The sequence below is a fragment of the Pristis pectinata genome, chromosome 9, assembly GCF_009764475.1.
Source record: "Pristis pectinata isolate sPriPec2 chromosome 9, sPriPec2.1.pri, whole genome shotgun sequence".
Classification (NCBI taxonomy): domain Eukaryota; kingdom Metazoa; phylum Chordata; class Chondrichthyes; order Rhinopristiformes; family Pristidae; genus Pristis; species Pristis pectinata.
Genome location: NC_067413.1, coordinates 99,459,892 through 99,483,661, shown reverse-complemented (window position 1 = coordinate 99,483,661; position 23,770 = coordinate 99,459,892). Strand labels below are relative to the sequence as shown.

Here is a 23,770-nt window from a genome sequence, read left to right as displayed (position 1 = left end):
TGGTTTAAATTTCGCCAAATAATCCCACACTTCGAGTTGCTCAGTCAGCTCACACGCTTGAGGACTGCTGAAATGCAACAGAGTCGCGGCGTACCGTGTCGCTGTAAATCTCTGTAAGAGGCTGCAGAATAAGTGCAATATAACAGTGACTGCGCCACTTTGAAATCTACAACACATTTAAGATATGACATTAAAGGGGTGCACATGCGCAGTATGTAGAACTTTTGGTCAGTGCTAAGCCTTTTGGGAAGGCGGGAAGCTTAAAATCATCATTCATGGACATTAACAAAGTTGTCACTTGTAGCTGGAGAACAAGCGAATTGTTCTTGTGATACGTTTCACCAGGACACCGTTGATATATGCACACTCATTCATTTTTTTTTCCTTCCGATGCCCAAGTGACAAGTTGTAAGATGAGAAGATCTGCAGCTCCGAGCCAACTCAGCGGCAATGCAGCAAAACGAGTCAGATTCTTCCCACCGGGGAAAACAAATAACCCTGTGCCTTCATCAGGGGACAGCAGACTGCTGGAGAGGAACGAGGTATGCACAAAATAGACTTCTAGCACCATTAATTGGGAATTAGGATTGAGAAACTGAATAAAATATTCCAAGATTTAAGAGGTTAATTTAGACTTCCGGGTTTCTAAAACGAGCAAACTTTCTTACTCTCAAACAGATTGGACAAGTCTTATATTTAGCTTTCAAATAAATATATTGAAATCTTCTGCGGGGAAACGTACTTACTCCCCATAAATATTACTTTGTGGTGTGGGTTATCCTTTTCTGAACATTCTTAGTTTGTAAATTATGTCAAATATATATCTAAATTTTGATATGCTAACTGTTGTGATGTAATTACAAGGTGGAGGAACTTTCTGAAGTCTCCCAGTTTCAATGTTTATATTTGTGTGTGTCTAATTTATATTTTCATCAATTGATGGGCAAGTTAGAAAAATATTATGATGACTGAATTTGTGACTATCATTGTGCACCTTGATATAACATCAATTGAGTCATTTATCGATCCTGTCTTTTACTGACAATTTTTCACAACTCTGGCTTCCCCTCTACCATAGTTAACAGGGTTCTCAACTATTTCCGTTCCATGTTGGGCTTCTCTGCCCTCACCCAGAGCAAGGACAGGGTTCCCCTTATTCTCTCCTTCCACCTCTCCAGCCTCAACATTCAATGCATCATCTTTCATAATTTCTGCCGTCTCCAGCGTGATGCCACCACCAGGACATATCTTCCCTCCCTTTCAACATTACAAAGGGAATATTTCTTCTGCAGCTCCCTGATTCATTATCCCATCTCCACCTCTACTCCCCCTCTCGTGACACCTCTGCATGCAATTGAAGGAAATGCAGTGCATGCCCACGATCCTGGGACTCAAAATGTTTCTTCTTGATTCATTTATACTTCTTCCATTTTAGAGTAGTTCAAGTGATGGTCATAGTTTGGTGTCTTCTGTATTGGAGAAACCAGATTGGGTGTCTGTTTTGCAGAGCACCTTCATTAGTCTGCAAGTGCGACTCCAAGCTTCCAGCTGTCTGTTGTTTTAATTCTTCATTCCATTCCCACTCCGAGCTCACTGTCTTTGGGCTCAAATTGGGATTCCAACATAAGCTTGAGCAAGAGATGCTGTTCTGACATGACACATTTACTACCCTCAAGACTTACAATGAATTCAACAATTTCAGATAACTAGCCTTGCAGTTTTGTGTCAGAATGGGAGAGTCGTCAACCTTTAATGTTAACTCAATTTTTCTCTCTGCACAGAAACCACTTGATCTTCTGGATATTTCCTGCACTTTTTTATTTCATATTTCCGGCAACAACAATTTTATTCCACAGTTCCGATTTTCAGCAGAGGCAGTGTATCCTATTCCAGATTTCCTGCATTCTTATTTTTACTCCGTTCTCATTCATCACCTTCTATGCCTGTCCACCAGGAAGATCAGCTGCAGTTAACAAGCCTTCACCACTCTCACCTGATATTAATAACTTTAGTGTCATTGAATCTCTCTTGGTGGCTAACCGGTCAACACACTAGCAAGAAACAAACTGCTGGCGGAACCCAGCGGGTCATGCAGCATTTGTAGAGAAAAATGGACAGTCGATGTTTTGGGTAGAGGTCCTTCATCTGAACTGATTCCAGCATCTTCAGTCTCTTGTCTCCATGCCACAGACCTTACTTTTTTTCCCCTTTCTATTATGTGGTACCTTCTCAAATGCTCTTTGAGTCTATTTATGCAGAAGGTCAACTACACTGCTGTTATATATCTTCATCGCAGTCAAGATAGTCAAACATAATTTGCCTTTGACAATTTGGTGAGGCTTACCAACCCATACTTTGAATCCCAGGTTACTGAGTCCCAAAATCTTCCCATTAAGATAAGATATCTTTATTACTGACTGATATTAGTATATTACTGACATTAGGCTGACTGGCGTGAAGCTCCCATGTTTATCCCTCTTCTTTTTTGTAACATTTGTAGTCCTCCGGTTCTCTGTCACCATCCAGCCATCAAAGAGCAATTGGAAGATTATGGTCAGGGCCACTGTAATTTCAATTTTAATTTCCCTCACAAACCTCTTTTACTTCCCACTGGAACAAAGAGACTCCTCTACTGTCAACATATGAAGTACCATGTATTTTTGCTACTTTTATCTTATCCGATATTTTTGCTGCTTCCATCTTAACTGCTAGAGTGCTCAACCCTTCACTGAGAAATAATGCAAAGAACTGGATTAGTATATCAGCCATGCCCTCCATCTCCACATGAAAATGTTTTTGTTATGTTATTGGCCCCACCTTCCTTTGATTATATATAAGACCTTTTATGCTGCCTTTTTATATTAATTAATCTATCAATTAATCTATTCTTGTATGCTCTCCTTCTTCCCATTTTTGTGTTTCCTTAGTACTTTCTGTATTTTATTGGATTTTGAGCCTGGTATTTACCTATTTGGTTGCTTTTTTTCCTATCTAGTTTTAACCTCTATATCTTTAGTCATCCTGAGAACTCTAGCTTTGGATGGCCTTTCTTTTCCCCTTCGTAAGGATGTGTCTAATTAGTCCCCAGGTCTTCTGCTCTTTTTAATGACCTCCCCTCGTTCAACTTCTGTTTGTGTAACAATTAGTTACAGGACTGTACTTGCAAAGCTTCTCCCCCTTGTAGGAGTTTAGCTTTGCAATTTACACGACATACAGGTGCTCTGGGGTCCTCCCATATCCCAAAGACGTGTGGGTCAGGAGATTAATTGTGTAGTGGGCAGGCACGGTAGTGTGGCGGTTAGCTTTACAGCGCCAGCGACCTGGGTTCAATTCCCTCCACTGTCTGTAAGGAGTTTGTACATTCTCCCCGTGTCTGTGTGGGTTTCCTCCCGGTGCTCCGGTTTCGTCACACATTCCAAAGACGTACGGGTTGGGAGATTAATTGGCCACTGTAATTTGCCCAGAGTGTGTAAGTAAGTGGTAAATTTTGTGGGGAGAATAAAATGGATCAGTGTGGGATTGGTGTAAATGGTGGCTGATGGTTGGCATGGACTCGGTGGGCTGACAGGCCTGTTTCCATGCTGTATCTCTCTGTGTCCATGTCTATCTATGGCTAATTGTTTTTTCTATTTTATCCAACAATGGAGGTGTATTACAGTACTTCTGTGGCCCTTTACCTGTGTTTTTCAATTTGTTTTAAGAGTTTATACTACCTTGTATGTTTGGTCAATTAGAGACATTGGACATCTATAATGATAAGTAGGTTATGTATACAGATTTGTGTCAATTATTTTGGAATAATTTCCTTATTGCAAATCATTTTTTTTTAGATACCTCATGAAAGTGGCGATAACAAGAACCCCTTATTGCAGTCCAAAGCATTGGTTACAAAATGTGAAATGCTTCAGACCTGCGCTCCTCCCCAGACCTCAGGAAATGTGGATGAACATGGTCATTTGGAAATGTCTAAATCTGATCATCTGACCACCTCACCTGTTTCTTCTGTTGAGTTTCGAAATACAAATCAAGCTGATGGTAAGTACAAATCCACAAATTGCATTCTTAATATTATATTGGATGTTATTGTGGTTTGCATTCTTCCAGAATATTATCTCTGGTTAAAGTCTGCCACTGGATTGTGTGAGCAAATTTCAAACCCTCCAGATGAGAGTCAGGGCATGGAGTAACTGAGCAGGGAGATTGTTTTAATAACACTGAGTGTACACATGATGCTACAGTATGTGTGGAAGTAAATTTGAAATCTGAAGTTGTGGCCTGACCTAACTTCAAAGTGAAGTAAGTTAAGACCGAAAGAAGAAGCTCATTCACGAAGTTTTGGATTTATTTCAGATTGCAGCTCTGAATTATACTCAATATTAACTGTGCATTGATTCTTGTGTAGTATATATGCATTCTATATATCTATATCTGAAAATGTTGATGGCTTTCGGACTGTTTCCATAGCAAAACTGTGGGCAGAAAGGTTGAAAGAACAGGTTTGAAGGTTTTCATTCCATAAGAAAGGAGAGAACTTGTATCGTATAATGGGCTCTATCACATTCCCCTTTCACGTGATTTCAACAGTGTTGCATTCACATGGTGCCAGGGTTCTTCTGGTCTCGTTGCTTCGACTGTTCCACAAGGCAGAGCAGACCAGAATTGGCCCAGACGAAGGCCCTGTCCACAGACCGACCTTTTCCTCTGTTTCTAAAATTTGGCAATGATCAGAGACATTTGGAAACAGTTGAAATACATTAGAATTGATGCTGGGTCCACTGTTGTTTGTCATCAATATTAATGATTGAAGTTGGCATGGTTAGTAAGTTTGAGGATGACAGTAAAATTGGTGCTACAGTGAAGAAGGTCATCTAAGGCTACAACAAGATCTAAATCAACAGGGGAAGTTGACCAAGGAATGACAGATGGAATTTAACTAGGACATGTGCAAAGTGATGTGTTTTAGGAAGTTAAACCTGGGCAGGACATACACAGTAAATGGTAGGATCCTGGAGAATGCTGTAGAACAGAAAGATCTTGGGGGTACGTACATAGTTTTTCTGAAAGTGGTAACACATGGAGACAGGGTGGTGAAAAAGGTGTTTGGCGTGCTTGCCTTCTTTGGTCAGGGCACTGAGTACAAGAGTTGGGACATCATGTTACAGCTGTACAAGATGTTGGTGAGACCACACTTAGAGTATTGTGTGCAAATCTGGTCGCCCAGCTATAGGAAAGATGTCATTAAGCTGGAAAGGGTGCAGAAAAGATTCACGAGGATGTTACCCTCATTGGAGGACTTGAGTTATAAGGAGAGACTGGATAAGCTAGGACTGTTTTCCCTGGAGCGTAGAAGGCCAAGGGGTGACGTTATAAAGGTGTATAAAATCATGAGGGGCATAGATAAGGTTAATCATAAGGGGGGTCACAGTCTTTTTCCTAGGGTAGGAGAGTCTAAAACTAGAGGGCATAGACTGAAGGTGAGAGGGGAAAGATTTAAGGGGATCTGAGGGACAGGTTTTTTGCAGAGTGTGGTGGGTATGTGAAACAAGCTGCCAGAGGAAGTGGTAGAGACAGGTACAATTGCAACGTTTAAAAGACACTTAGACAGGTACATGGATAGGAAAGGTTTAGAGGGGTGTGGGCCAAATGCAGGAAAACGAGATTAGCTCGGGTAGGTAACTTGGTCGGCATGGATGAGCTGGGCCAAAGGGCCTATTTCTATGCAGTATACCTCTGACTCTAAATAACAAAAATACCAGAATAAATTCATTAAAACCTATTCTATATATGTAAATTATTTAAAAACATGCATCTTAATTCAATTTTTTTAATATGTAAACACATATTTGGTTTACGTTTCAAATTAACGGAGCTGCATTAGATGCACCAGTTACGCTGAGTGTAAAGCTGAGTGCCATGTAACGAAGTCTATATCATCCCTCAGTATGTTACAGGATGTCCTGGACTACCTTGTGTGTTCCATAATTTAAAAGCATTAGAAATGTACAAAAGTAATACTGGTTGAATGCAGATTGGTATCAATTACTTTAGAGTGATTTCCTTGTTGGGTATTCCTTTCTACATTGGACATAGCAAAAACAAGAGTTTCTTACTGCAATCCAAAGTATTAGTCACAAAATATGAACCAATTCAGATCTACCCTAGTCACTAAACAGACGAGCATGTTCCATATTTCCGTGCTTGTAACACAAGCGATAGAAGTCTGGAACACACTGACAGGTACACTGCAGCTGGTCGCTGCTTTATGTGTGGAACAAATGGATGGCCATCAGAATCAGGTTTATTATCACTGACATATGTCGTGAAATGTGTTGCTTTGTGGCAGCAGTACAGTGCAAGACAAAAATTACTATTGTTACCAAAAAATAAGATAAGATCTCTTTATTAATCACATGTACATCGAAACGCACAGTGAAATGCATCTTTTGTGTAGAGTGTTCGGGGGGGGCAGCCCACAAGTGTCGCCATGCTTCCGGCGCCAATATAGCACGCCCACAACTTCCTAACCCATATGTCTTTGGAATGTGGGAGGAAACTGGAGCACCCGGAGAAAATCCACGCAGTCACGGGGAGAGCATACAAACTCCTTACAGACAGTGGCTGGAATTGAACCCGGGTTGCTGGCGCTGCAATAGCATTATGCTAACCGCTACACTACCATGCCTACCCACCAAAATAAATAAATAAAATAATGCAAAAGAGGAATAACGAGGTAGTGTTCAAGGACGGTTCAGAAATCTGATGGCGGAGGGGAAGGAGCTGTTCTTAAAACGTTGATTGTGGGTCTTCAGGCCCCTGTACCTCCTCCCTGATGGTAGTAATCAGAAGAGGGCATGTCCCAGATGGTGGGGGTCCTTAATGATGGATGCTGCCTTCTTGAGGCACCGCCTCTTGAAGATATCCTCGATGGTGGGGAGGGTTGTACCCGTCATGGAGCTGGCTGAGTCTACAACCCTCTGCAGCCTCTTTTGATCCTGCACATTGGAGCCTCCATACCAGGTGGTGATGTAACCAGTCAGAATGCTCTCCACCGTACATCTGTAGAAGCTTGCAGGAATCTTTGGTGACATACCAAATCTCCTCAAACTCCCAATGAGGTTGAAGATGTCCTTGAATACTCCAGCCAGTGTAAGATTGTTGTTGCGACACCACACAACCAGCTGATCTATTTCACTCCTGTACGCCTCCTCGTCACCATCTGAGATTCTGCCAACAGCAGTGGTGTTATCGGTGAATTTATAGATGCCGTTTGAACAGTGCCTAGCCACAGTCATGAGTGTAGAGAGTAGAGCAGTGGGCTAAGCACGCATCCTTGAGGTGCACCTGTGTTGATTGTCAGCGAGGAGGATTGTCAGGGGGAATCAGGTCCAATACATTCGTATCTCTGTATCATTCAAAATTATTCCAAAAGAGTACTTTCAAAGAGTATTCCCTGTTGTAAGGAAGTTCGGTAGCTAATTTGGGCAAAGCTACAAATTTAAGTAAGTGAACAGAGAATCTATTTTGGATTAATAAACTAATTTCCAGCACACTCTGTTATCGGGCAGCATCTACGGAGAAAGAAATGAATTAATATTTCAGGTAAATGAACTTCCATCAGATGTTCTGAATTTTAATGAAACGTCATCAACCTGAAATGTTATTGCTGTTTCTCTCTCCACCAAGAGTGCCCGACCTGCTGAAATTTTGTAGCATTTTCTGTTTTTATTTTAGATTTTTGCCATTGGCAGATTTTTGCTTTTTGACATCTTTCGGGAAACTGGTTGAAGTATAAATGTTAGTCAAACGATTTGTTGAGCGCTCCTATTTTTCTGATGCCCATCTGAGAAGCAGCTCAACCTCTCTGGAAAACCCTGAACTCCTCATGAATAAGGACGGCTTCTACTTGCTCAGCGTCCATGTAGTTGTTGATCAGGAGATGCTCATGCCAAATTTCCTGGAATTTCGAATGACCTGTTTATTCTAAGGAAGTCCCCTTTTGCCAGATAAGTAATTTTTAGCAGACAGTGCTGTCCTGAGGGATGGAGCTTGGGAAAGCAGCATTCACGTGATTTCTGAAATTGGTGTGCACTCTGACCGTTCCAGTTAAACAATAGTGCAATGACAGCCACAGCACCACCGGAACTGTGAGCCAGTGGCCTTCTCAAGTTACAGCAGTCTGGGGGCATATTTCAGTTTATGACAAGTGGATGTGGTACACTTTGATTTCATGTCTTCTTTGCCTCACAACCATGCCAGCATAAGGGCACAACCCTTGCCTGAAGCAGCCCACCTGGAAGACAATGCACCAGAGGACCACAACGCAACAGGTGAAGAATACATTTGATGGAGGGGCATTGCCACAGGATGAGTAGCTTCAAAAACATCAGTAGCTGGTTTATGTTGCTTGGCTCAGTAGGGAGATGATGTGTAGCTGTGCTGTTAGGAGTTCCCTGATTGATAGAGAACTCTCATGAAGACCCAGCACAGTTATTGATTATCCTCTCACAAGATTGTAGGAGAGAAAATTTTGAGTTAAGAATCAACTGGAAATTAGAGGTCAGACTCTGGCAGAATTACAAGGTAGAATAGGGTACAGGGTACATGTGTGCAGCAGATCAACAAGACACTTCTTAATGTCTGAAAGCTTCACTCAAAGGCAATCCTCAATTCTCACTGACCATCTCTGGTTTTAGGAGAGTAACCAGGTGCAAACATATGGAATCTTCACACTGAGGGCGCTCTCCATTGTGTTGTGTGGTGTTGCAATTGTGTTAAATGGAACAGGCAGTTCAACACTGGGCCTGAGGCACTGCAAACCAGCAGCAGCAGCAATACATTTCACCACATTTGTGACCTCTTGGCTCCCCATAATCCCACATTCCACCACTGCAATCAAGCCAGAGGATAAATCATAGTTCATTGTAGAGTGTAAAAAGACACCCTGGGAGGAACACCAGGTGCATCAATCTGTGAGTTGCAATGCAGGTCTACAGTTTGTTTAACAGCAAAAGCAACATACAACAGACCAAGTTAGGCAATCCCACAATCCATGGATTAGATCAAAGTCATGAATAATAGGGGACAATTAATCAGTAAGAGAAGAAGGCAGCAAGAACATCCCCATCTTCATCTGTGGCAGAGTGCAATATGTGAGTGGCAGAGACAAGTCTGAAGCATTCATGACCGTGCTTGGCTAGAAATGCCCAATGGATGATCCAGATGTATATATCTCTGGATGATCCATCTTGGCTTCCCCCTGAGATCCTCACAGAAACCTGTCTTCAGCCAATGTGGTTCACTCTGTGATATCAGAGAGCACGGGCTACAGCAAACGAAATGGGGCCTGACAAATCCTGACTTTAATACTGATGAACAACACTGCCGTATGAGCTGCACCTTCAGCCAAACATAGAACATTACAACACTGCACAGGCCCTTCAGCCCACGATGTTGTGCTGACATTTTATCCTGCTCTAAGATCTATCTAACCCTTCCCTCCCACATAGTCCTCCATTTCATGTGTCTATCTAAGAGTCTCTTAAATGTCCCTAATGTATCTGCCCCCACAACATCTGCCGGCAGTGTGTTCCACACACCCACCACTCTCTGTAAAAACAAAAAACATTTACCCCTGACATCCCCCCTTATACCTTCCTCCAATCACCTTAAAATTATGCCCCCTCGTGTTAGCCATTGTTGCCCTGGGAAAAAGTCTCTGACTGTCCACTCGATCTATGCCTCTTAACATCTTGTACACCTCTTTCAAGTCACCTCTCATCCTCCATTTGTCCAAAGAGAAAAACACTAGCTCACTCAACCTATCCTCAGAAGACATGCTCTCTAATCTAGGCAGCATCCTGGCAAATCTCCTCTGCACCCTCTCTAAAGCTTCCACATCCTTCCTATGATGAGGTGACCAGAACTGAACACAATACTCCAAGTGTGGTCTAACCAGAGTTCTATAGAGGTGCAAGCAGTTCCAATACAGTTATAATATTTCATCTGCTTGACAATGTAGGAACTTTCCCAGCTATGCCCCATTCACAAAAGCAAGAGAAATCCAATCCAGCCAATTACTGCCCAGTCTTCTCACAGTAATGGAAAGTGTCATCAACACTGCTATCAAGTGGCACTTGCTCTCCAAAAATCTGCCTGTGGATGCCCAGTTTGGGTTTCACCTGGTTCACATCCTTGATGTTCCATTGATGAATCCCACACCATCAATATCCTGAGGTGAACAGAAACTCAACTGGATCAGTCACATGAATTCTGTGCCTGTGTCTGGGTATCCTGTGGTGAGTGACTCAACTTCCGAAACACCAAAGTCTTTGCATTGTCTACAAGGCACAAGTCAGGAGCATGACTGGATTCTCTCCAATGATGCCTGGATGAGTGCAGCTCCAGTAACATTTGAAACTCCTGCACGATTGAGAACAAAGCAGCTTGTTTGGTTGGCAACCAATCACTACCCCAGGAGCTCATTTCTTCCACCACCAGTATACAGTGGCTCCAGCACGTACCACCCGAAGACTGCACAGCTGTGACTGTGGCAGTAACTCCTGTAGAATATCCCAATCCCTCCTCTTCTGCCATCATTAAGGGTAAGGACAACTACTACGTAGGAACAGCACCATCTATGTGTTTCTCTCCAAATAATTTCTTACCATCCTAACTTGAAAATGTATTGCCATTCATTCATCACTTCTGGGTTTTATTCCAGGAGCTCCGCACAACACACGATTGTGGGAGTACTTTCACTGGAAAAGCTGCAGCATTTCTGGAAGATGACACTATTGAGGGCAGTTGGAGATGAGCGGTAAATGCTGGCTTTATGAGTGACATCCACAACCCAAAAAAACAATTAAAAAAAAGACCTCCTGGTCATTTCATCTCACCCAGTTATAGTAATGTTGAATTGAGCTATTACTATATGAAAAACCCACTGCTTTTTTTCAGGTTTTGAGCCTCCAAATGTGAATATCTCGAAGATTTAAAGATGTTTGCATGGCATTTGAATGAAAAAATTTGATAAACATCTTGTGATTACCAAGCCTTTAAACGGATCCGCATTTTGAACTTCTGGAATGTAATCCTTCCTGTAATTTATTTACATCTGTACTTTGGGACCTTAAGTGTTCACCTGGAACTGAGGCTCTTTCTGTTTAATGTCTCGTCCAAAGAACAACGCCTTTTGTAACACAGCGTTGTCTTAATATGTTAGAAGATCACGCTTGGTATGAGACATGAACTCATGACCTTCTGACCCAGATGTGTTGGTGCCACAGATAATTTTATCACTGTGTATAGAAAGGAATATTTAGGAAAAAGTAGTGCTACTTTTAAATTTAAACAATTGCAAGTACCATGGATTTGTTTCGAAGGAAGCTAGAAGAAGATGTCAAAAATGTTCTACTTTTAGTTGCACCATTTGAAGATTGATTAAGGTTTTTGGTGTTTCTATTTATCTGTTCTTTGAGAGTCATGGTTTGTTATTATCGCAAAGATTCAATTATGTATTTATCTTTGGATGTGTCAGCAGTTGGCTATATAATGATATTTCTACATCTGTATCTTGTACCTTGTAGGCAGTCCCTCGGGATCGAGAATGACTTGTTTCCATTTCTGGTTTTTATGTATTATTGCTTTCCCACTGAAGCCAGTGTGGCAACTGCAGACTCTTCCCTAGATGGGGCAAGAGGTGCCTGACAGGGAGGGTGTCTGGTTGTTTGTGAGGTGTGCGTTCCTTCTGCTTGTGAAGGGCTCCTTTGTGCTCTCGATGCATGTTCTCAGTACTGTCTGGAATGCTCCTCCACTTTGAGCAGTCATGGCCAGAGATTCCCAGGTGTCAGTGATGATGTTGCATTTCTTCAAGGAAACTTTGAGCACTTCACTGAATCTTATCCTTTGTCCACCTGGTAATTTAGATCTGCCTTCATTTGAGATATAGCTCCTGAGATACAGGAATTGGTCCATGTTTTCCAGGTCTCAGAGGCCAATGTAATACAGCAGGGGCTGGTTGGTAGAGGACCTTTCTTTTGTGAATATTGAGTACAAACCCCATTTCTTGAGCGCTTCAGTGAATGAGTTAATGAAGGGTTAGAGCTCGGCTTCCGAGCCTCTGGTATACTGAGCTTTATCATATAGACTGGGCTTAGAAATTAATTTTTCACAATCTCCTTTTGATTATCGGTAAAATTTTTTGTATTAATTACAATATGCTTAAGATTGCATTTTTTTCTAGAAATTCAATCTTTCATAGATATATTAAATTTGTTGGGGTATTTGAACTACAGTTATTAAAAGTAACTAAAATTTTGGTAGAACAGGTTTGACTGATAAGTTGCTGTGTGGGATTCATGTATGTATGGTTTCAGATTTCATGCTGTTACTTGTGGCCAGAAGATCTTTCAACTTATTCTTAGAATATTTTTAAAATTATGATTTGTTTTTAAGTTTGTCAGTGTGACTTTGACAGTGACTTCATTTATTTAAAACAAATGTTAAACTAAACTTGTGCTGAGTGCAATGTGACAGTTTATATCATTTCATTGCACAGAGCACATCCTAGCATGACAGAGGAAGCAAAGTTCCTTGATTGACATCAGAAATAGCATGGGGAATGCAAACAACACTAAAAGCTCCACAGCAGGATTACTGGGGCCCTGTCAGGGATCAGTGTACAGACTGCAGCATTCTTCTGCATACTGTTGTTTAACAACAACAATAATTCTTTGTTCGTAGTTTCATGTAAATTTTCCTATTTGAAATGTAAAGTTGAGACCAGTTTGTCTTTAATATTAAAGCTGTAATTTCAGCATGCTTCATTATCCAACATAGAGATTAGGCAAATTTTGGTTAAGTAGGTTTCTGTGTGATACAGCAAAGTGATAGCTTTAGAACACCTGTACCTTTGCTCAGGGATTCTGTTGTTAATGCTTTCAAAACCAGGGAAAAAAACAGATCAGATAACAAAACAGTCCAGCATTTGATTGGTCTTGGTATCAGGGACTGCATGGTCTCATTTTAGTCTGGAGCCTTAAGTAGGTCAGGCCTAGCTTAGTCAGCCTGCAGATGATCTCTGGATGAAGTCAAGCTGAAAGGAATTTCAATGAACTCCTCCTGATAGGCGTAGGCCTAAAAGGGCTGGCCTAGTTAAGCTTCAGCTTACAGTGTCAGTGTAGGTTTTGCAGTCAGTCTGAAGTTTGTGTGATGTGTTCTGTACAAAATATGCTTGGGAAAAAATCAAACCGATCCTCAAATTTTACCATATATGAAAAGATTGATTTGTTAAAACTTGTACGGCCTTACATTAAAGTACTGGAGGTTCATAAGAATAATCAAGCTGTAATAGTTGAAAAAAATCGTTGCTGGGAAAGTATAGCTCAGCAATACAATGCTGTTGGAGTGGATCGTCCATCTCGTAGTGCACAGGCTTTGCGAACGTTATATAACGGATTAAAGAAAGTGCCAAACAGGAGATAGCCAGGAGAGAACAGCTGCATCCAGACTATAAAGGAAACATCTCTGAGCCAACCAGAAGAATTCTAGAAATGATCCCACACATATTCCAACCGTTTTTGAAGGTGATAGATGGTGACAACTTACAAAGGTAAGAGTCTCCAATTTTACTGAGTATGATATTATATAAAAATCTCCCTTTTCATGTTTCTTGCAGTTATTAAAATGGCCACTTCATTCATGTTTCTGAAACTGGGAAAATCCATAATTCAGTAAGATCATTTTCTCTCCCCAGCCCCATATTCATGGTGTTCATAATCCATGGATTTCCTCTTGACTACGTCTAATAACCAAGCGTCCTGAGCCCTGTAGCGTAAAGAATTCCAAATATTCATAACCCATTGAGTGAAGAAGCTTCTTCTCTTCTCAGTCCTATGTGGCCAACACTTTATTCTGAGGCTGAACCTTGGTTTTAAAGTATGCATCCAAAGGAAACTCCCTCAAAGCCTCTCCCCTTAAGAATTTGATGGTGCAGAATTTGTGATGAGGCTCATCATTATCATGGGGAAAAGTCACTTACCACAAAATCTGAGCCATTATGTTTCTATGAAGTAATTTTTGTTCTTTCTTATAAATTCCAATATCTGCTTGCGGACCTTCCTCTCATCTCGGCAATCTCTATTTTGTTGCACTCCTTCTAAGTATGTCATTCTCTATTAAGGGAAACCAAAAGTGTTGTTTCACCAGGACCCTATGCTTCAATCTCTTTGTAATAAAGACAAACATCCAGTTGCTTTCCTAATGGCTCTCTTTACCTACAAGGTAACTTCTAGTGACATGCACAAGAGGATGCAGGCCCCTCTAAATATAAGAAGACATAGTAACAGGAGACAGTTGTTCAGCCCCTTGGTCACTTCCAAGACTGATCTTTTACCTCAGCACATAAACCACTCCTGTTTACTTTTATTGATATCTAAAATTCTATCAATCTTGTCTTGAACACGTGCAGTGATTCGCAGATGTCCTCAGCACTCTTCCAAAGATTCACTATCCCATGGGTGAGGATTTTTAAAAATCTTTTCTCAGTACTGAATGGCTGACTCTTATTTTGATCTTTTGTTCTAGACATCCCACACAGGGAAAGGATTAACTCTGTCCAACCCTGTAAGAATTTGTGTTTCAATGACATCACCTTTTAAACTCGTGTAGAGGCTTCATCTCTCTCATTACAAACATGCCATCCCAGGAATCAGTCTGGCGACCTTCATTCCATTCCACCACAAGAGTGTCCTTCCTTGGGTAGGGAGACCAGACCTATACACAAGTGTCCCGATGTAATATCATCAGGACCCCATGTAAATGGAGCAAGATGACCCTACTCTTGTACTCAAATCCTGCTACTTTAAAGGTCAACAGACCACTTGCCTTCCTAATTGTTTACTGATCCTACACATTAACTTTCAGAGATTCCTGTACAAGAATATCCAGATCTATTGCACACTAACCTCTTTTAATCTCTCACTATTAAAAAAATATTCTGCCTTTCAGTTTTTTCCTAATAAAGGGGATTATCTCAGATTTTTCTACACTAATGTAACATGTCTAGATCTTCCTGAAGCCTCTTGACATCCTCCTTATTCAGTTTAGTATCATCAGAAAACTTGGGTGTATTGTACATGACCCTTCATCCATTTCACTGATATAGATTGTGAACAGCTCGGGCTCCTGCACTGCCCTCCATGACTTTGCCTTTTTATGTGAACTTGTAATTTCCTGACATGTACAATACTCTGCATTACCACTACTGTTTGAGGATTATGTAAAACTCCAATGGCTTCTACCAGTTGCTATTGATTAGTTCCACCCTGCTTGTTACCCAATCCAAAAATGACCCAATTATTCTTACTATTTCTTTGTCCGTTAATCGATCCTCAGTCCATGCTATTACATTGCCCCTAACACCCTATGCTGTAACTTAGTGATCTCTTGAATGGCACGTTATTGAAGGCCTTCCGAAAGTCCAAACATAACACATCAACAGGTTCGCCTGTATCTATTCTGCTAGTTAGAACCTAAAAGAACACATCAGATATGCCAAACATAATTTCTCTTTCAAAAAAAGCACATTCATTCTGCCTCAATCTTATTGTTATTTTTCAAGTGCCCTATTACACTTCCTTACTAATAGATTCCAGCTTTTTCCCTCTTACTGATGCCAAGCTAAGTAGTATGTACATCTGTTTTTTCTCCCTCTCATTAAATAATGGGGTTACCTTTGCTATCTTCCAGTCCATGAGCATCATGTTAGAATGTCTGGAATTTTGGAAGATGATAACCAGTGCATCCATTAACTTTATAGCCACATCCTTAAAAATCTTAGGATGCAAATTATCAGGTCCAGGGGATTTATTGCCTTTGTCCCATTAATTTCTCCAGCGCTTGTTTTTTAATAATGCTAATTTCTTTGATCTCCTTGTTTACTCTAGACCACAGTGCTGCACCATTTACAAGGGTTTTTTGTGTCTTCTGTGAAGATGGACAAAAAATATTTGTGAATTTCTCTGTCATTTCCTAATATAACTTCTCCTCTCAGTCTGTAAGGGATCCAAATTTACTCTAATCATTTCCTTTCTACATAGCTGTAAAACCTCTTACAATCTGTTTTTTTATGTTTCTTGTTAGCCTTGTATTCCACTTTCTCTTTCCATGTCAAGTTCTTGAAGCTCCTTTGCTGACTTAAGAAATTTTCCCAATCTTCAGACTTCCTGTCTTTTGTCAATGCTGTAAGCACTTTCCTTTGATCTCATACCATCTTTAATCCCTCTTGATCCTCATGGCTGGATGACTTTTCCTATTTTTATTGCCTTAATTTGCAAGTTTTATATATCCCTTTATGTATTAATTCCTTATATATTAGCCATTGCTTGTCTCCTATCATAGATTATAACCTAGTTTCCAGTCTACTGTAGCCTTCTCGAGCCTCATGCTTTTGTAGTTTGCTTGATTCAGGTTTACGACTTGCTTTCAGATGAACCAAATCAGTTTCAATTTTTATATAAACCTATGAGGTATCACTGGTTCCTAAAGGTGCCCAACTGCCAAATCATCAATTTACTCATTCCTATTACACAATACTAGATCTAAAATAGTCCATCCCTTCATTGGTTTCTCAAGATACTGAACTCAAACCATCTTATGCACTCCATGAGCTCATCCCCCACACTATTATTGTGCATTTGGTTTGTGCAGTCCTTGTTTAGCTTTAAGTCCCCATGATTTTGTCTTGTTACATGCGCTGTTAATTTCCTGACTTAAACAAAGCCCTGCATGACCACTACCGTTTGAGGGCTATGTACAATTCTACTTGGTGATCTTTTTCTCTGAACTAAAATGTTTCTTCCCAGGGCTACGCATTTCCTTTGCTATTTCTGTCTCTTCTAAATCTTAAGCATACTGGAATATCTAATTCCCAAGCTTGGTCACTTTGCAACCATATCACTGTCGTGACTATTAGATTGTACCCATTTCCATTTGCACCATTAATTCATGTATTTTGCTACAAGTGCTGTGTGCATTCAGATAAAGAACTTTCATTTTTGTTGTTTTACCAGTTTTCCCCGCTCTGACTCTAATTGAAGGTATACTTTTATGTTTGTAAACTCTCTCCTTTCCTTGCTGATTCTGGTTATCATTACCCATTTTGCTACCTTGCACTAATTGCTTAGCATTTCTCTTTAAAGTTCTAAATTTCCCCTCACCAGAAGTCTTCCCCTTTCCTACCTGCAGCCTTAATTATTTGATTCACTTGGATTTTGATTCCATTCAAATTTAAGGGAAGTTTATCTCAATGGAATAGCTCCCCCTCTCCCCAGTATTGGTGCCAGTGCCCCGTGGATTGAAACCTATTTCACCCACACCGATCTTTGAGCTGCACATTCAATTCTCTGAACCTATTTAACACTATGCCTATTTGCACATGATTCAACTTTTTAATAGGAACCCTGGCTACTCAATTCCCTTCAGCAGAACCTTTCTCATTGTCCTATCTATGTCATTGGTTTCCATGTGGACCACAACAACAGGATCTGACCTCTTGCTTTCCAGTGTCAAGGAGATGTCCTTAATCCCAGCATCAGGCAAGCAAATCAACCTTCGAGACTCGTGCCTGTGGGTGCAGAGAACAGTATCCATCTGCTTTGCTCTACTGTCCCCTTTTGTTACTACATTCCTTTTCTCTTCCCCCAACTTGAATGCCCCTCCTATACCTGGTTGCTGTGGTTAGTTTGTTCCTTCACCTACCAGTTTCTGTTCTCAGCTACGATCTCATACCTGTTTGACTTGCAAGGGCTGAGGTTCCCGCAACACTATCTTCTGGATCTCCACCTGCCTCCTTCATATTCACACCCACCTGTCCCTCTTGTCTAACCAGTTCTACAGTATTTAATCTATAGGGTGCAACTGTCTCCTGAGGAGGGGAGTATCCAGATAATTTTCTCCTTCCCTGCTGCATTGCGATTGTCTGAATTTCGCACTCTAGCTCATTGAATCTGAGCTGAAGTTTCTCAAGGATCAACCATGGATCAACTCCCACACACTACAGCTACAACATTTTGCCTTCTCTTCCATGTCTGTCTTAACATATTTATTTAATTTAATCAATTTATTTGATTCTGTCAACAGTCCTTTCCTTATCAAAGTCCACTCTCAATGGATGCTGCGCTCCGAGGACACTGTGCTGAAAATGTGCTGTACCTAAGTTCAACTAAACATTTCCAGCTGGTTACTCATTTATCTGCCAAACTAAAGACTACTTGTTACCACTGTAATTTGAAACTAAAGATTAAGAAAATTTAACTGTAAAATTAAATTATACAAAAATGATTTTGAAAATTAAAATAAAATCGCACTTTTCCAAACGCTGGGGCCAGCCACCTCCCTTCAATTTAAACTTATGGGCCTCTATCTTCCATGCTGTTTTTAAGCTCTATCTTCCAGGCTCCTTTTAAATCTCACAGGTTTCCTGTGTTCCTCTTAAACTAATTAAAAAAATAATTTTCTGATACTCTTTTCTACACAAGTGAAATGGTTTCTTTTCTCTGCATTGTATATTGTTTCCTGTCCATTATGCAATCTCCATCCACACTATTATTTTACCCTCAGTCCATGAAACCTAATTTTGTTTTTTAACCTTTTTAGTCAACTGCTTGTCAAATGTTCTTTGAACATCTGAATGTGTTACTGCTTCCCCATTACCTAAGTTGTTAGTTACACTTAGATTTGTTGAATGCCATTCTTCCTATCATAAATCTATGTTAGTAGTGCAGTAGTTAAGTTGCTGGACTAATAATCCAGAGGTTTGGATTAACTGTCCAGAGAGTTCAGATGTCATTCTGGCAGTTGTGGCATTTAGGTTCATGATTCCCAATCCTTCCCGCCACCTACAAAACACACGTCAGGAGTGACAGAATATTCTCTGTTTCCCTGGAATCATGCAGCTCCAACAACTCCCAAGAACTCTGATGCCACCATTCAGGCCAAAGCAGCCCTGCTGATTGACACCCCAACAAGCCAAAGTAAATACTCATCCCCTCCAACACCAATGCACAGCTGGCGAACCTCATCTACAAAATGAACTGCAGTTATTCACCCAGGCTACTCCAACAACATCTCTCAAACATGCAACCTCTACCACTGAGAAGATCAAGGGCAGCAGGTACAAGGGAACACCAGCATCTGCAGGTGGCTTTCCAAGTAGCACACCATCCTGACTTGGAAATACATCTCCATTCCTTCCTGGTGACTGTGTCTAAATCCTGGAACTCCCACCCAACAGCACAGTGGGAGTATCTTCACCAAAAGTACTGCAGTGGTTGAAGAAGGCAGCTCAAGACCATCTTCTCACAGGCATTTAGAGATGGGAAATAAATACTGACCTTGACAGCAATGTCCACAATCCTGAAAAATGATTAAATAATATGTGAATTTTTGACAATTTAAGTTATGCTTTCCTCGGTGTTGCTATCCCGTCCCTAATAATAGTAATTTTCCCTACTGCTGATAATTGGCTCCCAGTTTTTTCCTCCCTAATAGCAGCATTAGTTCATTACTTTCAATCCACGGGAACCATTGTAAAATCTATGGAAATCTAGAACATCAAAACCAATGCAGCCACTTCTTTTCAAAGCCCAGGACCAGCCACAAGGGATTTATTGGCATTTAGGTTCATTAATTTCTTGAGTATCATTTCTTTACATATATTCCAATTTCTCATTAGACTTCTGGTTCCCTGCTATTTCTGGAATGTTAGCCTGACTTTCTTTTGGTTGCTGGGTTTAAGCTTTTTATAATGACACAAATATAAATTCTAAGTCTTTCCTCTGATGTCATACCTAAGCTAGATTGGAAGATTGTGACCTGAGCTTCCACTATTACACCATTTTGTATATAAAAAAAAGTAGGATGCATCCCAGCTGGACCACTGACCTTTAAACTTATCCACATACAGACTTCATCAGTAAGAAAATCTGTTCCCTCTCACCAATGCCATCTGACTCCAACCTTGCCTTGGCTCATCTGTGTTACTAAAACCCTCCTCCTTATCTTTGTTACCTCTAATCTTGACATTCCATTGCTATCTCGAATGACCTCCATTTTTCCACCACACATAAACTGCTGCTTATCCATTTACCAATCAATTCTGTGCTTCCTGACTATGCTGCTGCCCAGTCTGACAAATACTCAATTTTCAAATCACCTCCTTGTTTCGGAATCTTTCCACGTTGTTTTCTGTCTCAGCAACCTTCTCCAGCTTTATGTGCATTCGAGAATTTTGTATTGTTCCACATAAAGCTATGCTTTCAGCTTCTTTACAATAAACTCTGAAATTCCCTCTGAAGCATCTTTATGTCCCTTTGCTCCCAACTGTTTGACAAGGTCATTGTCATCACTTCTCCTCCTGTGGATCCATACCTGTTATTTTATTGATAAGCTCTTGTTAAGTACTTCAAGGTATTTGGTAGTTTTAAAAACTCTTTAGAAATACACGTTGTTGTTCCATTTTACTGTATTATTTTTGTATTTCAACTTTTTAATGATATTTTTAATGGCTTCCTCTAATTCATTGCATCAGTTTTTATCTGTATATATCTTTTCTTTAGGCGTGGTGGAAGTTCTGCTTCTGAACAAGGTTCTTGTGTGGAACAGCCTGCTGGCTTGTATCCACAGCCTGGAACCTCTGGTTACCCATCTCATTCCTGTTCAGATTGGATAACACCAGAGTCAGAACCTGAACATGAAGAGAAACCTCCTCCAATATTAACTATTCCATCCCAACCAAATGAAAGTATTGAGCAACAGAAAAGGAAGGAGACTCAGGAGGCCACAAATGGCTCTGCATCACCGTTTTCATCCTGTGAGGCACAGGTATCCTTAACACCATCTCCTCGACCTGCAAGAAGAGAAGATGTTTTGTTCAGACACCAACGACGTCACCAGGGTTCTTTACATCCCATGACCAGACATGATGATGGAGAAATACAACTGATGTCAGCAGAAGAACATGAGATAATTATGGAAAATCAAAGGAAGTTTGGACTATATCTTGATGAAAAAAGGGAAAGCCTTAAGAGAAAACAAGTATTAGAGGAGGACTTGTTAAGAGCAAAAATCAGGGTGGAAGAATTAAAGGCAGCAAGACTGCAACAAGGATTGTCAGTTCCCCAAGATGCATAATGTTGTGAATATGTATTTCCATCAGACAACTTTCCATCACTTGGGCTTTCATAACAGTAACTTCTTTACTAAATTTTAGGTGAACTTTTGGGTCTAGTAATGGAGCCTATTTAAGATTTGAAATACTTTTGAATTAAATCCATGACAAAGCAGCTTGTTTGATTGGTGCCCTGTAAACCATCCTAAATGTTCATACCTCCAAGATCGTCGCACAATACAAAATGCACTAGTTACTTACCTAGGCTACTCTGACAGGACCTACCAAGCAAGTAAGGGCAAATGTAAATTGGTTTATTATTGTAACATGTACCAAGGTACAGTGAAAAACTTGTCTTGCATGCAATTCATACAGAACAATTCGTTACACAGTACAAGGGAAAACAATACAGAATACAGGATAAAGTGTAACAGTTACAGAGAATGTGCAGTGGTAGACAATAAGATGCATGGTCATAACGAGGTAGATTGTGAAGTCAAGAGTCCACCTTATCGTACTAGGGAACCATTCAATAGTCTTATAACAGTAGGATAGAAGCTGCCCTTGAGCCTGGTAGTTCCCCTCCAAGTCACGCACAGTCCTGATGTGGAAATATATGGCTGGTTCTTCATCATCACTTGATCTAAATCCTGGAACTCCCTCCTCAACAGCACTATAGGAATAACTTCATCGGAGACCTGCAGCGTTTCAAGTCGGCAGCTCACCAACATCTTCTCAAGGGTACTTGGGATGAGAAATAAATACTGGCCTTGCCAGATCTTAAAAAAAAATTGTCTTATTTGTTTATACAAATAAGATGAACAGTTTCAATGAGATTTGTGATATTCCAGCCAAAATTCACAGACGTTTCACCTTTATAAAAAGTAGTTCTTCAGAAATGGGTATTGTTTCACTTGGCTAATTTGGTGAACACAGTGTACAGTGAAAGATGCATTAAAGGACCAAATTATTTTTACTATTGCTATTAATTTATGAGATGAAACTAGCAATGACACGGCCACTGTTTATTGCCCATATGTAATTACCCTTCCATCTTCTAACACTTGATCCATGACCCTGCAGTTTACAGCTTTTCAAGTACACATCCAGGCATTTTTAAATGAGGAGTTTCTGCCTCTACCACCTTTCAGACCTTTGGCTGCCATTTGGTGCAAAATCTTTTCCTTATCTCCCCTCTCATCCTTTGACCCAGTGAGAACATTATTAACAAGAACATTAATAAATTAAATTGGTAAATTGGTTTATTATTGTAATATGTACTGAGGTACAGTGAAAAATCTTTGTTATGCATGCTATCCATACAGATCATTTCATTATGACAGCGCACTGAGGTAGTACAAGGGAAAGCAATAATAGAATGCAGAATAAAGTGTTACACTTACAGACAAAGTGCAGTGCAGGTAGACAGTAGGGTGCAAGGCCATCTTGGAGTCATAGAATTTAGATTTAAGCAGGTAGAAGGATTATAATAGAAGTAATGAGTAGATCTGCAGAGAACAGCTTGCAATGAGTCTCCATGCTCTGGCACCATTGATCTCCTGTTAATGTTAATTAAAGTTATAGAAAACAAAATGCTTGCCACCATTTTAAATGAGGGTTGCTGCTTTAGATGCAGCAGCCATGGTTGACGTAAAACTGAGGTGTCAGATGAGAAGTATATCCAACTGTCAGCTCAGATCACTACTGTAGGCCTCTTGACTCAAGACACCACCAGCTAGCTATCAGTGTACTGAGCCACAGAGGGGGAAGTTAGGAGTGATACCCAAAAGCTTGGTCGAAAAGTTAAGAGTGTCTTAAAGGAAGATGGAGGTGCTTTGGAAGGAATTTCAGACCGTGGATGGTGAGCTGCCTTCTTGAATATCTGTAGTCTATGTGGTGAAATTTCTCCCACAGTTTGGTGGAAAGTTTCAGAATTTTAACCCAACAACATTGAAGGAATGGTAGTTTATTTCCAAGTCAGAAGATTGTGTAGCTTGGAGGGGATCTTGGAGGTGGTGGTGTTCACATATGCCTCCTCTCTTTGCCTTTTCAGATGGTGAGGATCATGGGTTTGAAAAAGCTTTAGCAAGTTGCTGCAATGCATTTTGAAGAAGTTGCACGATGCAGGCTATCTTTTTCTGATGATAGAAGGAGAAAATGTTTAAGGTGGTGGATGCAGTACCTATCAAGAATACTACTTTGTACAGGATTTATCGCGCTTCATAAGTGCTGTTGAATCTGCACTTAACTAGGCAAATAGAATGTTCTACACAGTTCTGACCAGTAGATGGTGCTCAGTCTTTGGTGAGGGAGTAAGGAGATGAAACCTCCAAGTAATTATGAAGAATACCAAGCCATTGACTTCAATCTCTCCCATAAACTTAATTTCCTTCCCATTGACTCCGTCCCTCTGTCTGGAAGCTGTCTGTGACTAAACCAGACTTTGCAACTTGGCTTTTTATTCAACCAATAGATGAATTTCAGATCACATTTCTCCAGCATCACTAAGACTACCTAGTTCATCTTCTGTAACATTGTCTTTTTCCACTTTTACTCACCTGCTGTTGAAATGCTAATCTTAATTGAGTAAAATCATAAAATGTT

At 40.5% G+C, this 23,770-nt stretch overlaps 1 protein-coding gene across 1 annotated transcript in view; it reads left to right on the top strand.

Moving 5' to 3' along the window:
* The first annotated feature begins 265 nt into the window (after positions 1–265).
* rad54b (RAD54 homolog B) overlaps positions 266–23,770 on the top strand; it is an 84,677-nt gene continuing 61,172 nt past the window's right edge. Inside the window, exons 1-4 of the mRNA XM_052022627.1 lie at positions 266–542; positions 3,831–4,035; positions 13,676–13,730; positions 20,616–21,167. Of these exons, the coding sequence (XP_051878587.1) occupies positions 360–542; positions 3,831–4,035; positions 13,676–13,730; positions 20,616–21,167 (995 nt within the window). The 5' untranslated portion in view covers positions 266–359. The remainder of the gene's footprint in view (positions 543–3,830; positions 4,036–13,675; positions 13,731–20,615; positions 21,168–23,770) is intronic.